The following is a 22,799-nucleotide window of genomic DNA, read 5'->3' as shown; positions in this document are numbered from 1 at the left end:
TCCACAGCTAGCTTTAAATTGCTACATCACTTCTTAGGTTTACTGTCTAATAGAATACCAGCACAGACAGTCCTCCTTTGAAAGATGGAAGTGCCTATTTTTTCAGTCACTAACTGTCCTTGAGACAAGATACCTTACAGCTGCAACTCTAAGTATATTCCATTCATTTCATTTTCTCTTTTTTTTTTTTTTGAGACGGAGTCTCGCTCTGTCGCCCAGGCTGGAGTGCAGTGGCGCGATCTCGGCTCAGCTCCGCATCCTGGGTTCACGCCATTCTCCTTCCTCAGCCTCCCGAGTAGCTGGGACTACAGGAACCCGCCACCTCGCTGGCTAATTTTTTGTATTTTTAGTAGAGACGGGATTTCACCATGTTAGCCAGGATGGTCTCCATCTCCTGACCTCGTGATCCGCCCACCTCAGCCTCCCAAAGTGCTGGGATTACAGGTGTGAGCCACCATGCCCAGCCTCATTTCATTTTCAACAGGGTTAAAGGGTCATTTTCTGATCTTTAGTGACATCTCTATTAAAGATATCAACATGAAATTAAAGAATTGTGTGAATTACTGTTTTTCACTCTCTCAAATCCACAGGATCATCAAAATAAATACAAGCAAGGGATAACAGAGAACTGCAAATCTAGGAGATTCGATATTAAAATCAGAAGTCTATACAGTGCTAATAGTGAACACTGAACTCAGATCTTTTGTTTCTTCAATAAACAACTCCTAATGCCCATTTACGTTTAAACAATTATTCTAACATTTTATAATTGATTTATATGTATCTACACACACATCCACATACAAAATAGAGTTACATGGTATATGTGTTTAACTTAAGTGAATTAGTCACTCAGTCAAAAAAATAAGTAAACGCAGGGAAGCATTTTAAATACTATGAGAAATTATGCCCACCATTTAACTCGATAAATTTATGTCCCACAGTGAGCACAACATGGAAAAGACATAAATCTGCAATTGGTCTTGCATGATTTGTGTTGAGAATGCTTGATAGCACTGAGTGTCATTAGTACGTCAGTCAGTACACATTTATTGAGTGCCTATTATGTAGAAGGTACTATTCTAGGCACTGGAAAAACAGGAATTAACAAAAATAGACACGAATTCCTACCCTTATGAAACATACCTCCTACTGGGAAAGCCAGCAAAATACACAAAATAAGTAAAATGTATAATGTTAATGGGAATAATGTTTAACGAAAAAAAAAAATGAAAGAGAAGGTAGACAGTCCAACTTTTAGAAAAAATAACCAAGGAAAGCCTCATTGAAAAGTGTCATTTGAGTAAAGACCTAAATGAGCTGAGGCTATGAGACATGAGGATATCTGAGGAAAAAGCATTTGAGGTAGAAGCAACAGCAAGTATAAATGCACTGCGGCATGATGTACTTTGCAGGTTTAAGAAAGCAGAGCCGAGTACAGCCAATGTGTGGAATGGTTGGGGGAGGCTGTAGCAAGAAATGAGGGCAGAGTGGTGCTGGAAAGCCAATCTATGTAAGGCCTTGTAGGCAACTATAGGATCTTTGGCTTTTACTTGAATGAATTGGGAAGCTATTAAAGGGTTTTAAGCAGAGAAAAATTTTGTGAACTGATTTATATTTTAACTGGATCATTCTACCTGGGGTTTTTTTTTGTTTGTCTTTTGTTTTTGAGCAGAGTCTCCTTCTGTCACCCAGGCAGGAGTGCAGTGGTGTGATCTTGACTCACTGCAACCTCTGCCTCCTGGGCTAAAGCAATTCTCCCACCTCAGTCTCCCAAGTAGTTGGGATTACAGGCACCCATCACAATGCTCAGCTAATTTTTATATTTTTAGTAGAGAGAGGGTTTCATCACGTTGGCCAGGCTGTTCTTGAACTCTTGACCTCAAGTTGATCCGTCTGCCTTAGCCTCCCAAAGTGCTGGGATTACAGGCATGAGCATGAGCCACCACACATGGCCTCATTCTACATTCTGTTGAGAACAGACCTTGGGTGGGACTGGGAGCAAGGCCAGAGGCAGGAAGACCAATTAGGAGGGTACTGCAATATGGAGGTAAGAAGAGTTAGACTACTGCTACTGTTAGTAAGTAGCAGTGGAATTGGATAGAAGTACTCAGATTCTGGATATATTTCAAGGTAGGGATGTAAACACATGATTTACTGTTTAGATGGATGAATGGGGTGTGGAAGTGAATGTGGGGTGTGCAAGAAAGACAGAAGTCAAGAATAACTCCAAGGTCTTTCACTTGAACAAATGAAACAATAGAGGTACCATCTGTTGAGACACAGAAGACTGTGGGAAGAACACATTAAAGGAAGATTAGAAGCTACAATTTAGGCAGACATTTAGACAGATGTAAGTGGAGATGTTGAGTCTGGATATATGAATCTTGTGTTCAGGGGTAAGATATAAATTTGGACGTTTATCAGCTTGTACATGAAACTTAAAGCTTTAAAAGACTGGATGAGGCTGGGTGCGGTGGCTCACACCTCTAATTCCTGCACTTTGGGAGGCCAAGACGGGCAGATTACTTTGAGCTCAGGAATTCGAGACCAACCTGGGCAACAGGGCGAAACCCCGTCTCTACAAAAAACAAAAAATTAGCCGAGCTTGCTGGTGCATGGCTGTAGTCCCAGTTACTCAGGAGGCTGAGGCTGGAAAATTGCTTCAACCCAGGAGGTGGAGGTTGCAGTGAGCTGTAATCGCACCACTGCACTCCAGCCTGGGCAACAGAGTCAGACCCTATCTCAAAAAAACAAAACAAAACAAAACAAAAAGACAGGATGAGGTCACCAAGGGAAGGTAAATAGGAAAAAGAGTAGTCCAGGGACTAAGCCCTTGAATCACTTTTTTCCTTCTACCCTACTTTCTATAATGGCTGTCTTGCCAAACCACCAGGTGAGAGGGCATTGAGAACTAGTGGGGTTGAGAATGCGGAGTCCAGAACTTCTTGGTCCCGCTGCAGCCTCTGTGCTCCTGACATGTCTCCATTCACATTTTTTTTATAATTTAAAAAACTGGCCAGGCACAGTGGCTAATGCCTATAATCTCAGCATTTGGGGAGGCCGAGGTGGGAGGATCACTTGAGGCCCGGAGTCTGAGACAAGTCTGGGCAACATAGCAAAACCCTGTCTTTAAGAAAAATAAAAAAATTAGCTGGGTGTGGTGGTGTGCGCCTGTAGTCCCAGCTACTTGGGAGGTGGAGGTGAGAGGATCACTTGAGCCCAGGAGTTGGAAGACGCAGTAGGCTATGAATGTGCCACTGCACTCCAGACTGGGTGACAGAGCAGGACCCTGTCTCTTAAAAAAAAAAGACATAAAATTAATATAACATAAAATTCAACATTTTGGTTTTTAAAGGTTTTTTTGAGTCTCACTCTGTCACCCAGGCTGAGTGCAATGGCACGATCCTGGCTCACTGCAACCTCTGCCTCCTGCATTCAAGCAATTCTCATGCCTCTCTGCCTCCTGAAAAGCTGGGATTACAGACGTGTGCTGCCATGACCAGCTAATTTTTTATATTTTAGTAGAGACGGTGTTTTGCTATGCTGGCGAGGCTGATCTTGAACTCCTGGCCTCAAGTGATCTGCCTGCCTCGGCCTCCCAAAATGCTGTGTTACAGATGTAAGCCACTGCATCCAGCCAAAATTCACCATTTTGAAATGTATAACTCAGTAAATTTTAGTATATTCAGATGTTGTGCAACCATTACCACTAATTCCAGAATATTTTCATCAGCCCCACAAAACCCCCTGTATTGGATCAATTTTCATATTTTAATAAAGTTGTTCTGTGAACTTAATTGAAGTATAATTTACATGCAACAAAATTCATCAGTTTTAAGTGTTATAATGTGATGAGTTATGACAAATGTATGTACTTAAGTAGCCACCACCACAGTCAGAATATAGAGTATTTCCATCATCTCCTGAAATACTCTTATATTTAAAGATGTGAAAGGCAGCAAAGGAAACTGAGAAAGAGCCAGAAATGCAGGAAGATAAAAAGGAGACTTTGGGCTCTTGGAAGCCAACAGAAGAAAGTACTTCAAGGATGACGGAATGACTAACTGTGTCAAATGCTAATGCTATTGTCAAATAACTAAGGTGAGGACTGAGAATTCACCATAGAATTCAGTAATATGGAATACTGGTGACCCTAACAAAAAGCAGCTACAGTGGAATGATAAGGGTGCAAGCTCAACTGAAATGGGTTAAGAGGGAATGGGAGAAGAACATCTGGAGACGGCAAGAACAAACAACTCTTTTAAAAACATTTTCCTATAAAAGGAAGGAAGGGAGGGATACTGACTGGAGGAGTGTTTGTATGCTACAAGGGCTGATACAGTACAGAGGGAAAAAGTGCTAATGCATGAAAGAGCAGGGAGAAGTGTTAATCATACACTTAAGTTGGCAAGAAAGGAGATCAAGTGTACAAGAGGAGGGATTGGCTTTAGACAGAAGTAGGAACTGTTCATTCAAAGTGTAGAAGAGAAGGTGAAGAGTAAGGGCACAACGGATGCAGGTACATGGGAGCTTGTAGAAGCTCTCATTGTTTCTCTTTTCTTGAATATTGGGAAGCAAGGTCTGACAATATCAGCTAAGAGTGGGGAGAGGGAAGTAGATGTTAGAGGTTTGAGGGGAGAGATGTGAAACTGTCATCCAGGAAGTTGGTAAGCTTGAATTTAAAGTAAGATCAGTCAACAGAACTGTTGTTTTCTCCATCAAAGTTGAGCTGGGCAGGTGCAGGCATGGGAGCAGAACAGAGAGAGTTGGATTTAAACAAGGATTCTGTAAAGGCACAGAGTAGGCAAAGAGAGAAGCAAGTTGAAGCAAGTTGAGAGAGAAAGTTGAAGGTGTAGAAAAGATGGTGATTATATTGCTTAATCAAGGAGTTAACCCTGGAGTTTAAGCTAGACAGGAATGAAATGAGGTGTAAAGAGGGAGTGAAGAACAGAAGAAAGGTGGGAGGATCAACAGGTGAGTTCAACTCAATGGTCCTGATGATTTCAAAGGATTGTCGGACTAGAGAGAGAGAGCAGGAAAGAGGATGGAGGGGGCGGCAAAGAAAGAGATACTTGAAATTGAGATTATGGGGAATGAGAGGCTGGGCTAGGGTATAGGATAGAACCATTAGAAGAAAAGGAGTCAAGGATCCAAGAAGCCAGATTATGGGAAGGATCATCTATGTGGATATAGCAATCACCAAGAATTATCACATGACTAGTAGTAATGGACAGAGTGACAACGTGCCAGGAACTAAAAGATGCAGAGAATGAGAGGGAGTGACCAAAGGATCAGGAAACACAAGGAGCAGTGAGGGTATGGCACAGTCTGATGACATGAGATTCAAAGATGGGATTTTTTCAGAGAGAAGGGAGAGGTGTCCGGAAGCAGCAAGGAGGGTCAAGGAGGACAATATTCCCCTTCCAGGCTCAGTGGTATAAAAGATATAAAAGAAAGACAGAAATCAGTCAGTACTCCAGAGGGCTACAGGGGAAGCAATATCTTTAGAGGAGAGATAGATCTCAAGGTGAACAATGAGGTTGGAGTAGAAGATGAGGAGGTAAGGGATTTTGTTGATGATTGACCATAAATCCTGGAAGCCACAATGAAATAGTTTAAAGATAGATATTTTTGGTTTAGCATGTCTCACACTAAATGCATACCTACTATTTCATCTAGTGGTCAACCAAAGAAACAGCAACCTGTTTTATAGTTGGAAGAAAAGCCAGGTGAACGAACATATTGAGAAATAATTTGTCTCTAATATGGTGTCTTAAGGAAATTTCATAAATAATTTTGTTTATATTTAATTTTTACCATAAGTGGTGACTTTTTTTTTTTTTTTTTTTTTTTTGAGAAGGAGTCTCGCTCTGTCGCCCAGGCTGGAGTGCAGTGGCGCGATCTCGGCTCACTACAAGCTCCGCCTCCCGGGTTTACGCCATTCTCCTGCCTCAGCCTCCTGAGTAGCTGGGACTACAGGTGCCCGCCATCTCGCCTGGCTAGTTTTTTGTATTTTTAGTAGAGATGGGGTTTCACCGTGTAGACCAGGATGGTCTTGATCTCCTGACCTCGTGATCCACCCGTCTCGGCCTCCCAAAGTGCTGGGATTACAGGCTTGAGCCACCGCGCCCGGCCAAGTGGTGATTTTTGAACTTAAACCTCTACCTTTCCCCCACCTATCCATACATGTAGCATAACCATATAGCACTTTGAAGTATTATATGTTCTTAGTGTATACCTTGTAAGGATCCTCAGGATCTACCCAGGCCACATGAAACATATGACGAATTTCTTCTGCCAGTCCGATTCTTGCTCCACTGTTGGCTGATACATAGATGCGTGGAATACCTTCTGCCCTGGCAAGTTCAGAAGCTCTGAGAAATAACCAATCCTCTTGAGGCCCAAAGGACCCAATTCGGTATGTGATGTCATTGCCAATAACAATGATATCTCGGCCTTCTGGATATTCAGGACTTTTAAAGGTCATTTTCCAAGCTACCATGCCAATCTGGAAAGGCATAAACAAACGAATGAACAGAAGTTTTTTACATGCAGAATTTTTTCCAGGTTCCTTGAAGGTATCAGAGTATACCTAGGCACAGCCATTATGTAAAGATACACATTGCTAAAGAGCCAAACTCCCTGTGGGAAACTAAAAAGACATTCTAATATGCTGCTAGATTATGCTGAGAACAGCTGATCTACTGTGTATTTCAAAACTGTCTCAATTCCTTCTTTGGGCCTGCTTAAAGAAGGCAGAAAAGCCAAAATCTAAATGCACTCAGGATACATGTGGAAGAATGCCATGGCACTGTTGATTAATTTCTCATTTTACTGCCGTATATACTAAGACACTGATATGGTTTGGATGTCTGTCCTCTCTAAATCTCATGTTGAGATATGATCCCTAACGTTAGAAATGGGGCCTGGTGTGAGGTGTTTGGGTCATGGGGTGGATCCCTCATGAATGGCTTGGTGTTCCCCTCTGATCTGAGTTCATGCTATATCTGGTTGTTTGAAAGAGTATGGCCTTTTGCGGGTGAAAGCAAGCATGTAGAGAGTGCTATGAACGCCTAGGACACACTACGAGAGTACAAGGTGGTGGGTTGCTGCCTGCCCACCCCCAAATGCCACATGCTGCCCTTCTGTGGTATGTGAATCTTTGCACCTAATCATGTCATTGCCAAGTCCCGCCTCTGGTACTTGGTATCTCAGCAAAAGAAGATAAGAAGTCTTCAGGGGGCCGGGCGCGGTGGCTCAAGCCTGTAATCCCAGCACTTTGGGAGGCCGAGACGGGCGGATCACGAGGTCAGGAGATCAAGACCATCCTGGCTAATACGGTGAAACCCCGTCTCTACTAAAAAATACAAAAAAACTAGCCGGGCGAGGTGGCGGGCGCCTGTAGTCCCAGCTACTCAGGAGGCTGAGGCAGGAGAATGGCGTGAACCCGGGGGGCGGAGCTTGCAGTGAGCTGAGATCCGGCCACTGCACTCCAGCCTGGGCGACAGAGCAAGACTCCGTCTCAAAAAAAAAAAAAAAAGAAGTCTTCAGGGAAAATTGTCTACTGTAGGTAGGTGTTTGAGAAATCCCCCCTGCAGGTGAAGAAATCTGGCATCTAGCTGCACTACGACTCCTGTAGCAGCATCCACAACATGGACTGGATACCAGGACTTGACCACCATGGGTGCTGTCATCCAGTGCTAGTGAGACATGGGCACCTGGCATCACACACAGGCCCACTCCATCCAGATCATAAAAGTGGAGACTGCGGTCAGCAAGTGCTGCCAGCTGTTGGTCAAACAGTTCCATGACTCTGAGATCAAGTTCCCACTGCCCCACGGGGTCCTGCATGGTTAGCATAAGCCATACTTCACCACCAAGAGGCCCAACACCTTCTTCTAGGTGCAGGGCCCTCTCACCCAGGGGTGACTCAAATTAACTCAAGAATATCACGGTGCAAAAAAAGAAAAAAAAGAGTGTGGCACCTTGCCCCCCACCTCTCTCTTGCTCCCTCTCTCACCATGTAATGGCTGGGTCCCCCTTCACCTTCCTCCAAGATCATAAGCTTCCTGAGACCCTTACCAGAAGCCCAACAGATGCAGTTGTCACGCTTATAGAGCCTGCAGAACCATGAGCCAAATTAACCTCTTTTCTTGATAAATTATCCAGCCACAGGTATTCCTTTATAGCAACACAAATGGACTAACACAGACACTATCTCCATCTTTTGTGACATTTGTTCCAAGAAATCTTCAACACACAAGGAAGCAGAAAAAGAATCACTTCTCATGGACTGTACACTTTTTCATGATCCAGGCTCCTTGTACTGTCCTCTAGCATTTGATAGGAATAACAGAAACACTCCTTACTGGTTTGTTTCAGGTACGCTCCATTTCTGCAAGAATTTACTAATGCTCAACATTGCATCCTTGTGAGCATCTCTTGCTTTCTCCCAGCACCAGAAAACCAAAGGATGGAAAGAACTAATCTCTTGATGCACTATACGTAAATCTCTGCTCTCTGTTCAGCAGCATATGGCCAGCGACATAAATAAATGATATTGACTTAAAAGGCAGAGATGACATGTCTCTTCCCAAATTCTCATAGCCCTCTCCTGTTTTAATCCCCTTCGATATGAGAACTAGTCAATCCTTCTACTTGTATATTTGCTAGTTCCATTTCTTTTCTATTCTATTCACTCATACTCTAGTTACAGTTGTAGTTTTTCATGTCTGCCTGTCTGTTTCCCCTATACCTGGATAAGTAATGTTTTCCATTCTTTTTTCCCCCTTTCTTTCTGTCTCTCGCCCCCCTCCTTGCCCCCACCACTCGCCACCAAACACAAAGCCTACCTACCAGATGAGCATCCCTGGTTCTGCCTAATGGAGCCCAGCCTCATCTGCAGCCTTGGTCCCTCATCCCCAGGCTGCTGCATATCACCTCACTGGGGAGCTGGCCATCAAGAAGGGCCATTAACAGATGTAAATAGCAGCATCCCTGGAAAGCCACATGCATCACCCAGACTCAACTGGGCCAGTGATCATAAGCTCTGAGTACACATTCCTCAATCCAATTGCACATCCACTGTAATCAGGCTGGTTGAAGCATTCTACACAGCTATTTGTGATTCTCAGCATTAGGAAATACATATATGAAACACCCACAGATAAATATAAGCTATTTAACATATCATACCATTGGCCAAATACAAATCAAAATGGATATAACACACATGAAAAAATCCAATCACTTTCTGAGATAAGGTATTACTCCATCTACTCATTAAAGACAGAGAAAGGAAGGAAAAATAGATCATTCAAAAAATAGCACAGCAAACATTCAAATTTCAGGATAATTTTGGTTATGGTTTCTAAGAAGCTAGTTAATATAATCCCTGTACGAGCAGAAATATTTTATCTGCCTTCGCACATGCCCCCCTAACCCCAAATCTTTTGTTTTTCAGGAAGGAAAAGCTATTTCCTGTCAATTTTCCTCTAAATGCATTTGTAGTTAGAAAGATTGGATTTTACACCAAATTTTATGATATATTAACCTTAGCCACATAGGCCAGAAGCAGATTAGATACAAGCCCTGAAGAATCTACTTCAGCATTTGTGTGCTAATGTAAACATTGTGACCATGTGGCACTGGGCAGGCAAATAATACTCTTATCTTTCATTACTACCTGGGGACTCTAACTGTGTCACTTGGGCAGTGAGTTCAGCAATTGGCTAGGTCATTATGCTTGCAATATTGACTTCTAATTAGGTGTCAACACAGCAGCACCAAGAACACAATACTCTTTATCAATGTCTTTCCAAAGAGTGTTGCTCATCGACCGACCCCTCCTCCTGTCTTAAAAAGTACCATTACAGAATAGAGAGTGTTATTCCAGTCTCAGTGCAGCAAGATTCCTGATTGGAAGACATTCAGTTCTGAGGTAGCATGATGGACAAACATCTAAGAAAGTATTTATTATTCAATTTACATTAGAATTTAGATTTCACTGCTAATCAAAGGATAGGGCATATAAAGGTGAACATGGGCTTTGGAGTCCAACAAACTTAGATCCAAATCCAGGTGCTATCACTTATATTAACTAACTGTGTGATCTTAAGAAAATTAATTTAATTTTACTGAGTTTCAAGGTCCCCACATGTGAAATTAAGAAAATAATAGCCATGGGTTTGATAAACACACTATTAAAAGCAGAAATCTACTATATTAACTTGTACATAAAAAACTTTGTCTTTCTCTCTCCTCTCCCTTCACTCTGTCCAAATCTTACCCATTCCAAAAGGTTCATCCAAATTCCATTTCCTCAGTAAAGCTTCTCCTGGCCTAAAGTAATTCCTCTCTTTTCTGATCTCCTACTAAGACCTCTGTGTAGAGAATTTTTTTTTTTTTGAGACAGAGTCTTGCTCTGTCACCCAGGTGGGAGTGTAGTGGTGCAATCTTGGCTCACTTGCAACCTCCAACTCCTGGGCTCAAGGCAATCCTCCCACCTCAGCCTCCCAAATAACTGGGACTACAGGCAAGTGCCATCACACTCGGCCAATTTTTGCATTTTTTTGTAGAGACAGGATTTCACCATGTTGCAGGCTGGTCTCGAACTCCTGGCCTCAAGCCATCATCCTGCCTCGGCCTCCCAAATTACTGGGATTACAGGCAGGAGCCGCCTTGCCCAGCCTGAGAATTCTTCTGATAACTAATCATAGGCTGCCTAGGATTGCTCTTGGCTTACCATCTTGAACAATTTTATCAATCTCCTCTAGTGCTTCCCAGGAACACTACACATATTAAGGGAGTAATAATGCTTGCTAGTTCCAGAGTCTTTTTATTTTTCAATTTTTTTTTTTTTTTAAGACAGTGTCTTGCTCTGTCACCTAGGCTGGAGTGCAGTGGTGCAAATATAGCTCACTGCAGCCTTGGCCTCCTGGGCTTAAGTGATTCTCCCTTTCAGCCTCCTGTGTAGCTGGGACCACAGGCGTGTGTGTCACCACCATGCCCAGCTAATTTTTTTATTTTTTGTAGAGATGGGGTCTCACCATCTTACCCAGGATGGTCTTGAACTCCTGGACTCAAGTGATCCTCCCATCTCGGCCTCCCAAAATGCTAGGATTATAGGTGTGAGCCACTGCGCCCTGCCTCACTTCTAAAAATAATACTTGAAAAATAGTTAACACTAAGAGCACAGAACATTGTCTGCCACAATATTTTAGAAGTCATGGAATAACAGTCCTATTCTTAAACTATTTTATTTTAAAAATAACAATAGCTATCATAATAACTACCATTAATTGAACATTTACTATCTGCTGGACTGTTCTAAAAGTTGACAACTACTGAGAGTGGTTAAGAGCTTAAGCTGCAAAGTCAAGCTGTCTTGGTTCAAATCTCAGCTTTATGCTAGCTGTATAACCTTGGACATTTAACATTTTATAGCTTCACTTTTCCAATTATAAAATGGGGATGACAGATCCTTTCTGGAGGTATTGTTGTGAGTCACACCATATTAAACTAGTACAGAGCCTGGCATACAAAAGCCCTCAAATGGTAGTTATTATTAACTCAAAGGTAGCTGTTATTATTGCCATAAGGAAATTAAGGCACAGAGAAATTAAGTAACTTGTCCTTATAGCTAATGTGAATTGTTTATTTTATTTATTTTTTTTGAGATAAGAGTCTTGCTCTGTTGCCCAGGCTGGAGTGCAGTGGTGCGATCTCAGCTCACTGCAACCTCTACCTCCTGAGTTCAAGCAATTCCCCTGCCTCAGTCTCCTGAGTAGCTGGGATTACAAGTGCATGCCACCAGGCCCGGCTAATTTGTGTGTGTGTGTGTGTGTGTGTGTGTGTGTGTGTGTGTGTGTGTGTGTGTATTTTTTTTTTTGGTAGAGATGGGGTTTCACCATGTTGGCCAGGCTGGTCTCAACTCCTGACCTTGTGATCCGCCTGCCTTGGCCTCCCAAAGTGTTTGATTATCCTGCCTCAGCCTCCCGAGCAGCTAGGATTACAGGCATGTAACACCACACCCAGCTAATTTTTGTATTTTTTTTTTTTGAGACGGAGTCTTGCTCTGTGGCCCAGGCTAGAGTGCAGTGGCCGGATCTCAGCTCACTGCAAGCTCCGCCTCCCGGGTTTACGCCATTCTCCTGCCTCAGCCTCCCGAGTAGCTGGGACTACAGGCACCCGCCACCTCACCCAGCTAGTTTTTTGTATTTTTTAGTAGAGACGGGGTTTCACCGGGTTAGCCAGGATGGTCTTGATCTCCTGACCTCGTGATCCGCCCGTCTCGGCCTCCCAAAGTGCTGGGATTACAGGCTTGAGCCACCGCGCCCAGCCAATTTTTGTATTTTTATAGAAACGGGATTTCACCATGTTGGCCAGGCTGGTCTTGAACCCCTGACCTCAGGTGATCCACCTGCCTAGGCCTCCCAAAGTGCTGGGATAACAGGCATGAGCCACCGCACCCAGCCAAGAAATGGTATTTTCTTTACTAGAGAAATTAAGGAAGCATGTTCCTTAATTAAAAAGACATTAGTAGAAAAACTGGCAAAAAAAAAAAGGGGGTCTGTGGTTTATTTAATACCATTGTATCAATATTTATTTCTTAGTTTGGTAATTATATCATGGTTATATAAGGTGTTAACATTAAGAGAAGCTGGGAAAGGGTATACCAGAACTCTCTAATACTATCTTTGTAACTTTCCTGAAAATCTAAAATTATTTTGGAGGGAAGTAAATTGGATAGCAAGATCACTGTTACTGTTCTGTACAGCCTTATAAGATGATGATTATGAAGACTAGGAAGAGCATTTAAAAATACCCATGATGTAATACTAAATTAGAAAAGGGGTCAGACTCAGGAGCCACATTCTGAGACTCTTCTGAATCTGAATCTAAGATAATTTGACAGAACTGAGATTCAACTTTCTAGCCATATACCCTTAGGTAAGTTATCAACCTCCCTGTACCTTGGTTCCTTCACTGGTAAAACAAGGGTAATAAAAATCTACTGCATAAGTTTGTTGGAAGGATTAAATACATGTTAAGTCCTAGGATAGTGCCTGGTATATAGTAAGTGCATAGTATGAATGACAGCTTCATCAATTGAAAAGCATGTTGAAAAAACAAAAATAAATAAGAAACAGCAAAATGAGGTGACAATTGTTGGGATGATGAAATTGTATTGGTTTTTTTTTCCATTCTCCAAATTTTTGTGTGTGTGTTTATATTGCATTGATAACTTTAACTTTTTATAAAATAAAAAATAACTGAGAAAAGAAAACTACCAAATACTTCTTCACTGGGTGATAGGTACATGGGAGTTTATATTACTTATGCTTACTTTAGTGTACGTTTGAGCATTTCCATAATAAAAAAAAATTTAAGGGGGAAAAAATCTCACCAGCCTAATCAATTTCCCATATTTTGGAGGAACTAATTCTAGATTGTAGTCATACTACAACAGATCTTATTTATATAAAATTTGAAAGAGATAAACATATGAAAATTAAAAATCGAGACTCACTTTAAAGAGAAAGAAATATCAAGAACTAAGTTTGTTGGGTTATCATTTCATTTTCTAAAAAGAAATGCTCTGCAATGATGTGGTAGAGTGTAAACATATGTATATATAGGTTTATACAATATTAATGTCTCTACCTGAGAAGTAACTGCTTCAGTGTTTTTCTGGTCTGATGGTTAAATACATATTTATATTTTTAAAGTCAATATTTGTACAATAGACAAGAACAGTGCCTATCAGCTAAATACATATTTAGGACTGTACCACATGTATTACAAACATGTACTAAAATCGAAAGCTTATATTTATACAGAACCTTTCATCTTGAAGGGGGCTAAAGAACTTTATAAACGTATGTACATAAAAGCATGTTTGCACTGATAGGCAGTGAAGGTACCCAATCACCCACTCCCTATTTCTTCTACCAGTCATGGGTAGGAACACATGGTGTCAACAGATGCCAAGTCTGTAACAGCTGCAAAGGCATACAACACAATAATCCAGTTGTGATGCAAAGTCACTGACAGGAAGCTTGCAACTTGAGAATAGCAACTGCTCTCCTCCAGTGTAGAAGCATCATAGCCATTTCCAGCTTTGTGTTTTTAAATTATTCTCTACCAAACTCAACTAATCACTTGACAAAATTGAATTTGATACTGGAAATGGTTTCTGAATGCAAAATACTTTCTGTCTGATGATGAAAACTAGGTTGAAAAACGCTTTCCCCTGCCCTTGTTAGATTTAGGGGAAAAAAAAGGGGTCACAACATTCAGGAGAAATGGTTCAAAATATTCTACTGATGAATAGCTTCATCTCAAAGGATTAGGTCATAGCTTCAGAAGACAGTCATATTTCACCCTCTAATTAGTACACTGTAAGTTTTTCAGTCAAATTACTTTCTATAGATGGGTCTATCTATATTATATACACAATGGAGATTTCATATAGAAAATTTCACAATCACTATAAAAGTATACACAATGTGACAATGTGATTAGCAATGTGACATTCATTGATGTCAGCTAAGCCCAATCTGCCGTGTATATTAACTGAAGAATAATGACTAAAGGAGATCCCATCACTGAATCCCCCTTTTTGGGGGTCTTCTCTTTCTAACATTTTTATCCAGGTGAAACCTGGTGAAAATGACATGCCAGGACTAAGAGCTGAAGGAAGATGGAAGAGCTAAGAAATTAACAAAAAGGTAGCCTACAGCCTGCTTATAAGTGGGTGGGTTTATGGTCTAATGAGTTTTAGACTCAAACAGGCAGTGCCAGCGTCGTCTTCTCTGATCACTGCCTCTCTCATGCATTGACTAACCAAGTGGTCCTAGGTACTTACTACAAATTATTTTTTCATTACTATAGCCATGAATAAGTATTAAAATATTTAATTTCAGGTTATTTTTCATAACAGAACATTCCAATGAGCAGGTTTATTAGGTTTAGGGTTATCAACCTAAGCTAATTATCTTAAAGTGAAAAAGGGAAGAGGATGAAAAGAGCTACAGTGAATAAGCTAAGGATAAGCAGAAATAAATATTTGTTTCCCTTATACAAGTTCTAAGGCAGAAAATATTTCTCTGGCTACATTCTGATTCTGGAATGAACACGCTCAAGTGAGGGAGGAGGGGATGGGAAGGAGAAGGCAAGCAGAAGAGAACAGTCTTATTTAACTGTTTTTATGTGGGTAAAATGATTTGTGCCACAGTATTTCCATAAGAAGTGGGACCATTATTTTCCTGTAGAAACACATTTGGTTTGAAAAGTATCACTGGACAGGACGTGAAAATCAAACCGAATGAATTATTCACAACCTCCGATCAGAGGTGATCATTATTTCTGATGCTCCAAACAGTGATTAGGATTCTGCCCTGAGATGTCATTTTCTCGCTGAGTAACACCAGCGATACAGAACAGCATTATCTATCTATCCATATATGTATTTTTTCTCCTGGAAGGACCTTGGTTTAATGTTACTATAACTGATAGTGAAAACATGATAATATTAACATTTATTCTGATGGTGCCCATAAATGTCATTAGTCTGACACAAAGTGTCAACACTAATCATGACCCCAAATTAACACCAAAATTGACATCAACATTAATTGTACTATCAGTGTGAATAGAATGTGCAAGCGCACACAGGCACTTTCCAAAGCTGCTGTTGTTACTACAAAATAAAACAATATTAAGCTCAACAAAGAAATTTGCAGGAAAAGCTAAGGGGCAAAACATACCAGGATTTTGTTTTTTAAGGGTGAAAGATGTATCCATCAACTCTTGCTATGCTGTGGGAAGCAGAAAGGGAGTATCTTTGCCACAGTTGCCTTTCTTACATCTCCACACTTTGACTTGAGCTGTAACAACACCTTTCCATACAGATTTAAATACAGGTTAGGCTGTGGCTGAGATGTTAAAGCTGCACTTGTTATATTCATGCTAAAAGCCTAAAGCTTGAGTTTTTTTTGGAACAGTCTGTAAAAGCTATTGTTCTAATTCTGCTAATGCCAGAAAGATGACTACCCTGCAAGGCCCTTGAGCAGCAATACAAAGAATCCAAGCATGTTAGCACTAACCCAGACTTGGGCATCATCTGCATCATAAAGATGACAAAACTAAGACCCAGAGAGAAGGAACCTAAGCTTGAGTTCCTTTTCAGATACATAGCAAAATGTTACCTCTTTCCCCTTTTTGTATCTTGTATGGAATATTAAATCTGTACTTTTAATTATATACTATCAGAAAATAATTATCATAGTAATTTTAATTCCTGTTAGTCCCTTAATAAAACATATTTGATGAAATATCAGAAAATACTGTATAGGTCTTAAAATACGTATTTTTAAGCCATAAGGCTTAAAAGACAATATTTGACTTAATTTGTGCCATTTGCAAAAGCCATGCTGAAAAATATGTCAATGCCTTTCCATATTGTATTATTTGCCAGATATCAATGTTCTATTGTTTAGTGTTATGTGATCACATGAAAGAGCTCAAAATGATTTTCTTAAGAGCTGAAAAACTCTTTTTTTCATGCTTGGATAATTCAAAAATGGCTGAACAAACTCACCTCAACCTCTCTAGACAGCGATAAAAGGGTAAGAAAAATATAACTTTTAGAGCAAAAAATTTTCATCCCAGAGGTAATTCTTTGAAAATGTTATCAAAGATTAGAAATAATAGTTTTGAACGGGGGAATTATTTCTCCCTGTAACATTTATATACATGAAACCACAGTAATTTTACACATGTACACACAGTAATTTAATAAGCATAGGAATTATTTTTTAAAAAAACATGCAGTGGAGCACATAGAAGCCAGTGGTATTTGAGAAATGGGGCCCAGGATTAATTGGTTGATATGGAAATTAACCAAGTTGGCCTACTATAGTCCCAGAAGCCTTGTCCATTAATCATATGAATGAGTGCTGAACTCTGGTGCCCCACGCTACACCTCATTCTCTAGTGTCATCTGTTGCTGTCCTGATGTTCATTATTGCCTCTGGTTGGAGCTGTAAAGTTTCTTGACATAGGGTACTATGTCACATTCTTTTTCAGTAAAATCTTACAACTTAAGACAGGTATAAATATGCTGGCAAGTACATTCTTTTGTTTGAAGGCTATCTCTAGACTTATTTTTGAAAGAAACTAAGGAGCCCTCCACAAGTGCTACTTTAGTGAGCCAGTGGATGCATTAGGATTTTCAAAGTCAATCAAGGTTATTGAGCCTCATTTTGCTATCAAAAAAATGAGTAAAAACTACTCAACCCGATAAGAAATCTCCAACACCAATAACAGTCATTCAGAAGAAATTCTGAGAAAAGTTTATACATCTCAAAAGAACAGTGTCAGAAATTCATTAGAAGTAATTCCATGGTAGGAAGACTGATTTTTCAAAATTAGCCTCCATATTTTTCTAATGAGGGATCCAAATTTGGTTTGGAAGATCATTTTAGACAAAGACTTGCAGCCAAATATACTTACTTAGAATGGGAATAAACGAACAAAAACATAGAATTAAAATAAAACTATCTTACCACATATGTCATAATATATCTTTCTCTATACTTAATCTCAAGGATTCAAAATTGATTTTTCAAAGCCTCGGTGAAAAATAAGGCAACCACAAATTATGAATACTTAAGTATAACCATAATCATTTATGGATAATCATAATTATACATAATCATATGTATCTGACCCTTTTCTGCTGAGGATCCTAAAGCACTTATAAACATTCTCCTATCTTTAGGGACAGATTGATGGCAAAGACCCTTTTTATAAGTTGAACAATCAATGCATAGACCATGGTCCTGTTTTTCAGACCCACTTCGCTTAGGTCTATTTCAGAACTTGCCTTCAGCATAGTACAATTTAAATATGCCTCTTTTCTATCATATATCTAAAAGACTGACACTGACTCAATTTCTATACGCAGCATGAAAAGGCAAACTGATCTCAAAAGAAGGAAACAAAAGCACAGTAAAGTGCATCCAAATTAGCATCACATTTATGGAGCTATTTTGAGGTTAAATTGAGTAAAACAATATAAAAAATCTAATGTTAAATATATGGGTCCTGTGTTCATGAGAAATGGTCTACCCTTTTCTCACCACCAAAACCCATAAGCATATACACACTCTCTACAGGCACAGTTTTAGAACATAATGCTTTCCACTAGAATCTGAGTCCAGGACAACCCAAGCAATTCCTTTGAGAGTATGGAAAATGTCAACCAAGTGAATTAAGACAGAGGGTTATGGTGGTTTTTCTAAAATAAGAGGTCCTTTGGGTTAAGAGGTCCAGCCTAACAACTGTCAAAATGGATCTACTAATTAATTTCTTCTAATCTTTTAGGCTTATATAAGCTTACCAACTTCCTTTCCCTACCAACTCCTAAATTGTTTTTTTGATACTCAAATTAGAGATTCAAAGGATTATAGTGACATGTAAGTGAGAAGCACAGTCAAAATGGTAAGATTTGTTTAATCTGGTCAGTAGATGCAGGGGTATTTGTCATAGCACTCTGTATTTTTTATATGTTTAAAATAAAAAAATTAATGAGATGCTATACTTTGGGAGATACAGGATATCAGTACATTGCCAACAATTAAACAATAATTAAATATGGGTATTAGTAGGGCTGAGCAGTTCCAAAACTGAACCCCCTAATCCCCACTGTCCCCACCATTTCACCCCTGACAACATAAAGCAGGACTAAAACCAAAATACCAGTCATGATGGCAGCTAGTCTTTTCTTTTTTTTTTTTCTCGGCCAGAGTCTTACTCTGTCACCCAGGCTGGAGTGCAGTGGTGTGATCTTGGCACACTGCATCCTCCGCCTCCTGGGCTCAAGAGATTCTTGTGTTACAGGTGCCTGCCAACATACCCAGCTAATTTATATATATATATATGTATATTTTGTAGAGATAGGGTTTTGCCATGTTGGCCAGGCTAGTCTCAAGCTCCTGGTCTCAAGTGATCCGCCAACCTTGGTCTCCCAAAGTGTTGGGATGACAGGCATGTGCCACCATGCCTGGCTGTAAGCTAGTCTTTAAACTTTAATTTACACTACTTTACTTCCTCTTCAATCATTCTCTTCCTTTAAAAAAAAAAAAAAAATTAGATCCCTAACGCAAGGTACAAAGGATCTTCAACCAAAGAGTTAAAATTGCAATTGCTTATTGTAGGAACACTAGATAAAGGCTACTATACCAACTGAAAAAAGGACACCAGTGAATCTGCCTCAACAAACAAGGTAATTCAAGAGGCTCATGTGAATGCTAAGCTGCTGAGAAGGAAAAACCCTGACACCTAGCGTCCATCTGGAAAAATGAAGCCTTAGAGCTACCATAATTCTTAAGAGTGATAGTGTGTAGACGTAACCATCAAATTGCATTCAATTTTCTTTTTTCCTTCTTTTTTTTTTTTGAGACGGAGTCTTGCTCTGTCACAAGGCTAGAGTGCAGTGGCGCAATCTTGGCTCATTGCAACCTCTGCCTCCCGGGTTCAAGCGATTCTCCTGCCTTAGCCTGCAGAGTAGCTGGGACTACAGGCGTGCATCACCACACCCAGCTAATTTTTGTATTCTTAGCAGAGACGGGGTTTCACCATGTGGGCCAGGATGGTCTCGATCTCTTGACCTCGTGATCCGCCCGCCTTAGCCTCCCAAAGTGCTGGGATTACAGGTGTAAGCCACCGCACCCAGCCCCAGGTGCATTCAACTTTCAATATACTTTCCTCCTAGAAAAACGTTTATACCAAGAATTCCAGTCTCTGAATACCAACCCTTTTTTGGGTATACATCTTGTACCTACTTATTATAACTGCTTCCAAATACAACATCGCAACATCGTCTCCTCATCTCAGTTGTTCATTATGACAGGCATGATGAGACAGAATGTTAAAAAGCTTCCCATGTTCTGATATGGTAAGAAAAACAGGGTCCTAATTTCTACTAGCACTAAAGTTACTATGGTAGTTGACTCTCTAACGTATATTTCAGCATTGCCCAATTTAGAGATTATTGGTCTAGTTCGCAGAGCTGACCAAAAGAAATAAAATAAAAGAATGCTAGTAACTTATTTCAGAATAAACATAAGCATAGTCTCAAGAAGGCTAGAATTTTCTTTGTCCTACCAGGCAAAGTTAAGTTGTTCTCTGTCAAGTCCGTTATAGCCCTTGGCTTGATCTTAGCCTGAGCTTTTTAATAACAGGATTTAGTGCGAAAAGCAGCTGTACTGGATTGCGAACTGTTACTCAAAATGTCCCCACCTGCAATTATAGCTTCCACCAAAGGATCAAAACAGGTTAGTAAACTGGCAGGAAAATGAAAACAATTCCTCCAAAATTGAGAAGTGGTAAAGTAGAACTGTTAGATGGCTGCATTTCTTCTGTATCCAGGCTCAACAGCACACATTCATGTAGCTGTGTATTTACATACAGTGATGGGCATTTCTAGCATCAGAGCAGCTAGAAATGAGATCAGTTTAGTCTATGTTGCAATCACATTTTCCTCAATTTTCATCTTTACTTGAAACTATTAAGAAAAATCTTGGACAACTCATCTTTGGAGCTATTTGCAAGTAACGTAGTTCACAGATTTAGTCTACATCTTTTTTATTCCTACTCTAAATTCATACTAAATGTAATGCCATTCAAATATGACAATGAGAAAAATGTGTTCTCCTATACCTTTCATCACGCATTAGGTGGTATTCCTTTAGTTACATCTTTCTTTATGGGGAAGGGACAACTAGGAAATAGAAAGGAGATAGTAGCTAATACTGCATCAGAAAAGCTCTTTCTCCTGCTCTAAACACAGGCATAAATGTTCAAAATGCAGGTCACATCTCTACTGAAACAGCCAATATTCCTCCTCAAATGGCAAAGAAGTTACCTAAAACTAAATGGAACTGAATTGGTCCAAGTCCTGGTCCCATCACCTTTTTACCTATTTACTGTCCTACAAAAAAAATTAGAAAGACTGGCCACCCATACAGTCGATGGTCTGATAAGTGCAGGTTTTCTGCCTTCGATCATGGAGAAAAGCACCTCAATTCATGGGAAAACTCTAAAGGAATCTCTCATTTTACCTTTACTCCTTATATCCATGTGCTAGTTTTCAAACCCAGAAACTCCAATCCTTCAAGGTAATACCACCCACAATGATGACCAGGGAGAGCCGTCACTTTTGGAGAACACCACATTATGATGATTTAATGTCTACATAGCACCAGTGCATTTACATTGAGCCTTGGCTCTCAGAACATTAATAGCTCAAATTTTTACTCTTTTTTAATAAAACTATTTCTCAAGGTTCTGTTCATATGCCCATTCTCTTTGGGACAGGACAGATTTGCTCCAAATCTCATCAGCATGAGCTCTTTTCATTCCCTTCACATCATTCTTGGGGTAATATGTAGAGTGCCAGGTTCATGACAAACTTGCTCTTTGGCCAAAGAAAATTAAACCGCGATAGCTGAAAGTCAACTTGCCCTGATAAAACTGGGCTCAGCATGAGGAAATACATCCTACTGACACCTCGTCATCTCTTAGGCACAGCTGTCCCTCAGAGTTCTGACTGCTGAAACTCCATCCTTAGATTGGTCAGTCTCTCATTAGACATGCTGCATTGTATGTTCAAGCTATTGGTAGCAGACTTTGATACTAATACCCCAACCTCATTCCTGTTGTGCAGTGCCCTATAATCTAGCTAAGGCCAATGACTGACTTCACCAGCCATCCTGGGCATTAGTCACTAACTGCTCACAAAAGAACATCAGTCTCACTCCTCCCGAGCTCAAAGGCTCAGAAACAGCAAGCTAACACTCAGCCTCAATCCTAGTCAATCATTTGAAAACAAAAAGAGAACAAAGAAAATAGGCAACTAAGGAGGGAAAACTGTAGAAGAAGAAGAAAGTGAGAACTGACAAAAACTCAAAATCTTTTGAACAAATACTATTCACTTTCTGGTTTCAAAACTATTAAAGCACTGGACAAAGGAAAACATGTGGCTCCTATACTGGATCTACTACTACTCATAGCTATAGTCCTAGGCAACTGTTTAAGACATATCTTTTCCACTAAGGTTTGTTAGGTCTTAAAGGGGTTAAAAAAAACCTTTAATTTTTAAAAAATTCGTGTGTGTGTGTGTGTGTGTGTGTATGTGTGTGTGTGTGTGTGTGTGTGTGTGTGTGGTCTTTGGGTACAGAGGCCCGTATAATAAGACTATTTGTATTCATACTGGCAGAGTAAACACTACATGTTCATGCCCAGGCAGCTCTGTGCTTGTAATTTCAGCAAGAACAGAGCTCTGTCCCTCTGGGACTTCACTATTCCCTGAGTCTCCATTCGCTCAAACACAGAATGAGGGCAGAAAGAAAGCAGGAGAGAAAGATCATGGCAAGGGGTTTCACACAGCACTGCAGCTAGCTTTCATGTGGCCAAAAATCTCATTTTGTGTTTTAATTACATTAGTTAAAACCATTTTACTCTCAGCCCCATGTTCACAAGGGTGCCTTCCATTCCTGAAGACTACACTGTTCAATGAATCAGAATTTAAGTCTAGCACAATGAAGCTTTTCTTTGCTGCTGAGGGGCTCACTAGGCATATGCTACATACAGTGGCACAAACCTGTTTCAACTTTGTGTGCTGATGAGTATATATCTATGCTTGTCAAAATGTTTTGCATCCTCCCACCACAATCCTCTTGACTTTGCTATTTGTTGAGACTCCTACAAGTCTGATACTCTCCATCTGG

At 40.2% G+C, this 22,799-nt stretch overlaps 1 protein-coding gene and 1 pseudogene across 5 annotated transcripts in view; one reads left to right on the top strand and one right to left on the bottom strand.

Moving 5' to 3' along the window:
- ACACA (acetyl-CoA carboxylase alpha) overlaps nucleotides 1–22,799 on the bottom strand; it is a 344,091-nt gene that overhangs the window by 73,865 nt on the left and 247,427 nt on the right. For all 5 annotated transcript variants that reach the window (XM_031934241.1, XM_026456734.1, XM_023204709.2 and 2 more), the window contains one exon: nucleotides 6,242–6,511. In XM_031934241.1, the coding sequence (XP_031790101.1) occupies nucleotides 6,242–6,511 (270 nt within the window). The remainder of the gene's footprint in view (nucleotides 1–6,241; nucleotides 6,512–22,799) is intronic.
- Nucleotides 7,069–7,905, top strand: LOC111537685 (annotated as a pseudogene).

This window comes from Piliocolobus tephrosceles, chromosome 16, assembly GCF_002776525.5.
Source record: "Piliocolobus tephrosceles isolate RC106 chromosome 16, ASM277652v3, whole genome shotgun sequence".
NCBI lineage: Eukaryota > Metazoa > Chordata > Mammalia > Primates > Cercopithecidae > Piliocolobus > Piliocolobus tephrosceles.
Note: the sequence above shows the minus strand (reverse complement) of the source record. Positions and strands in the feature narration are given on the sequence as shown.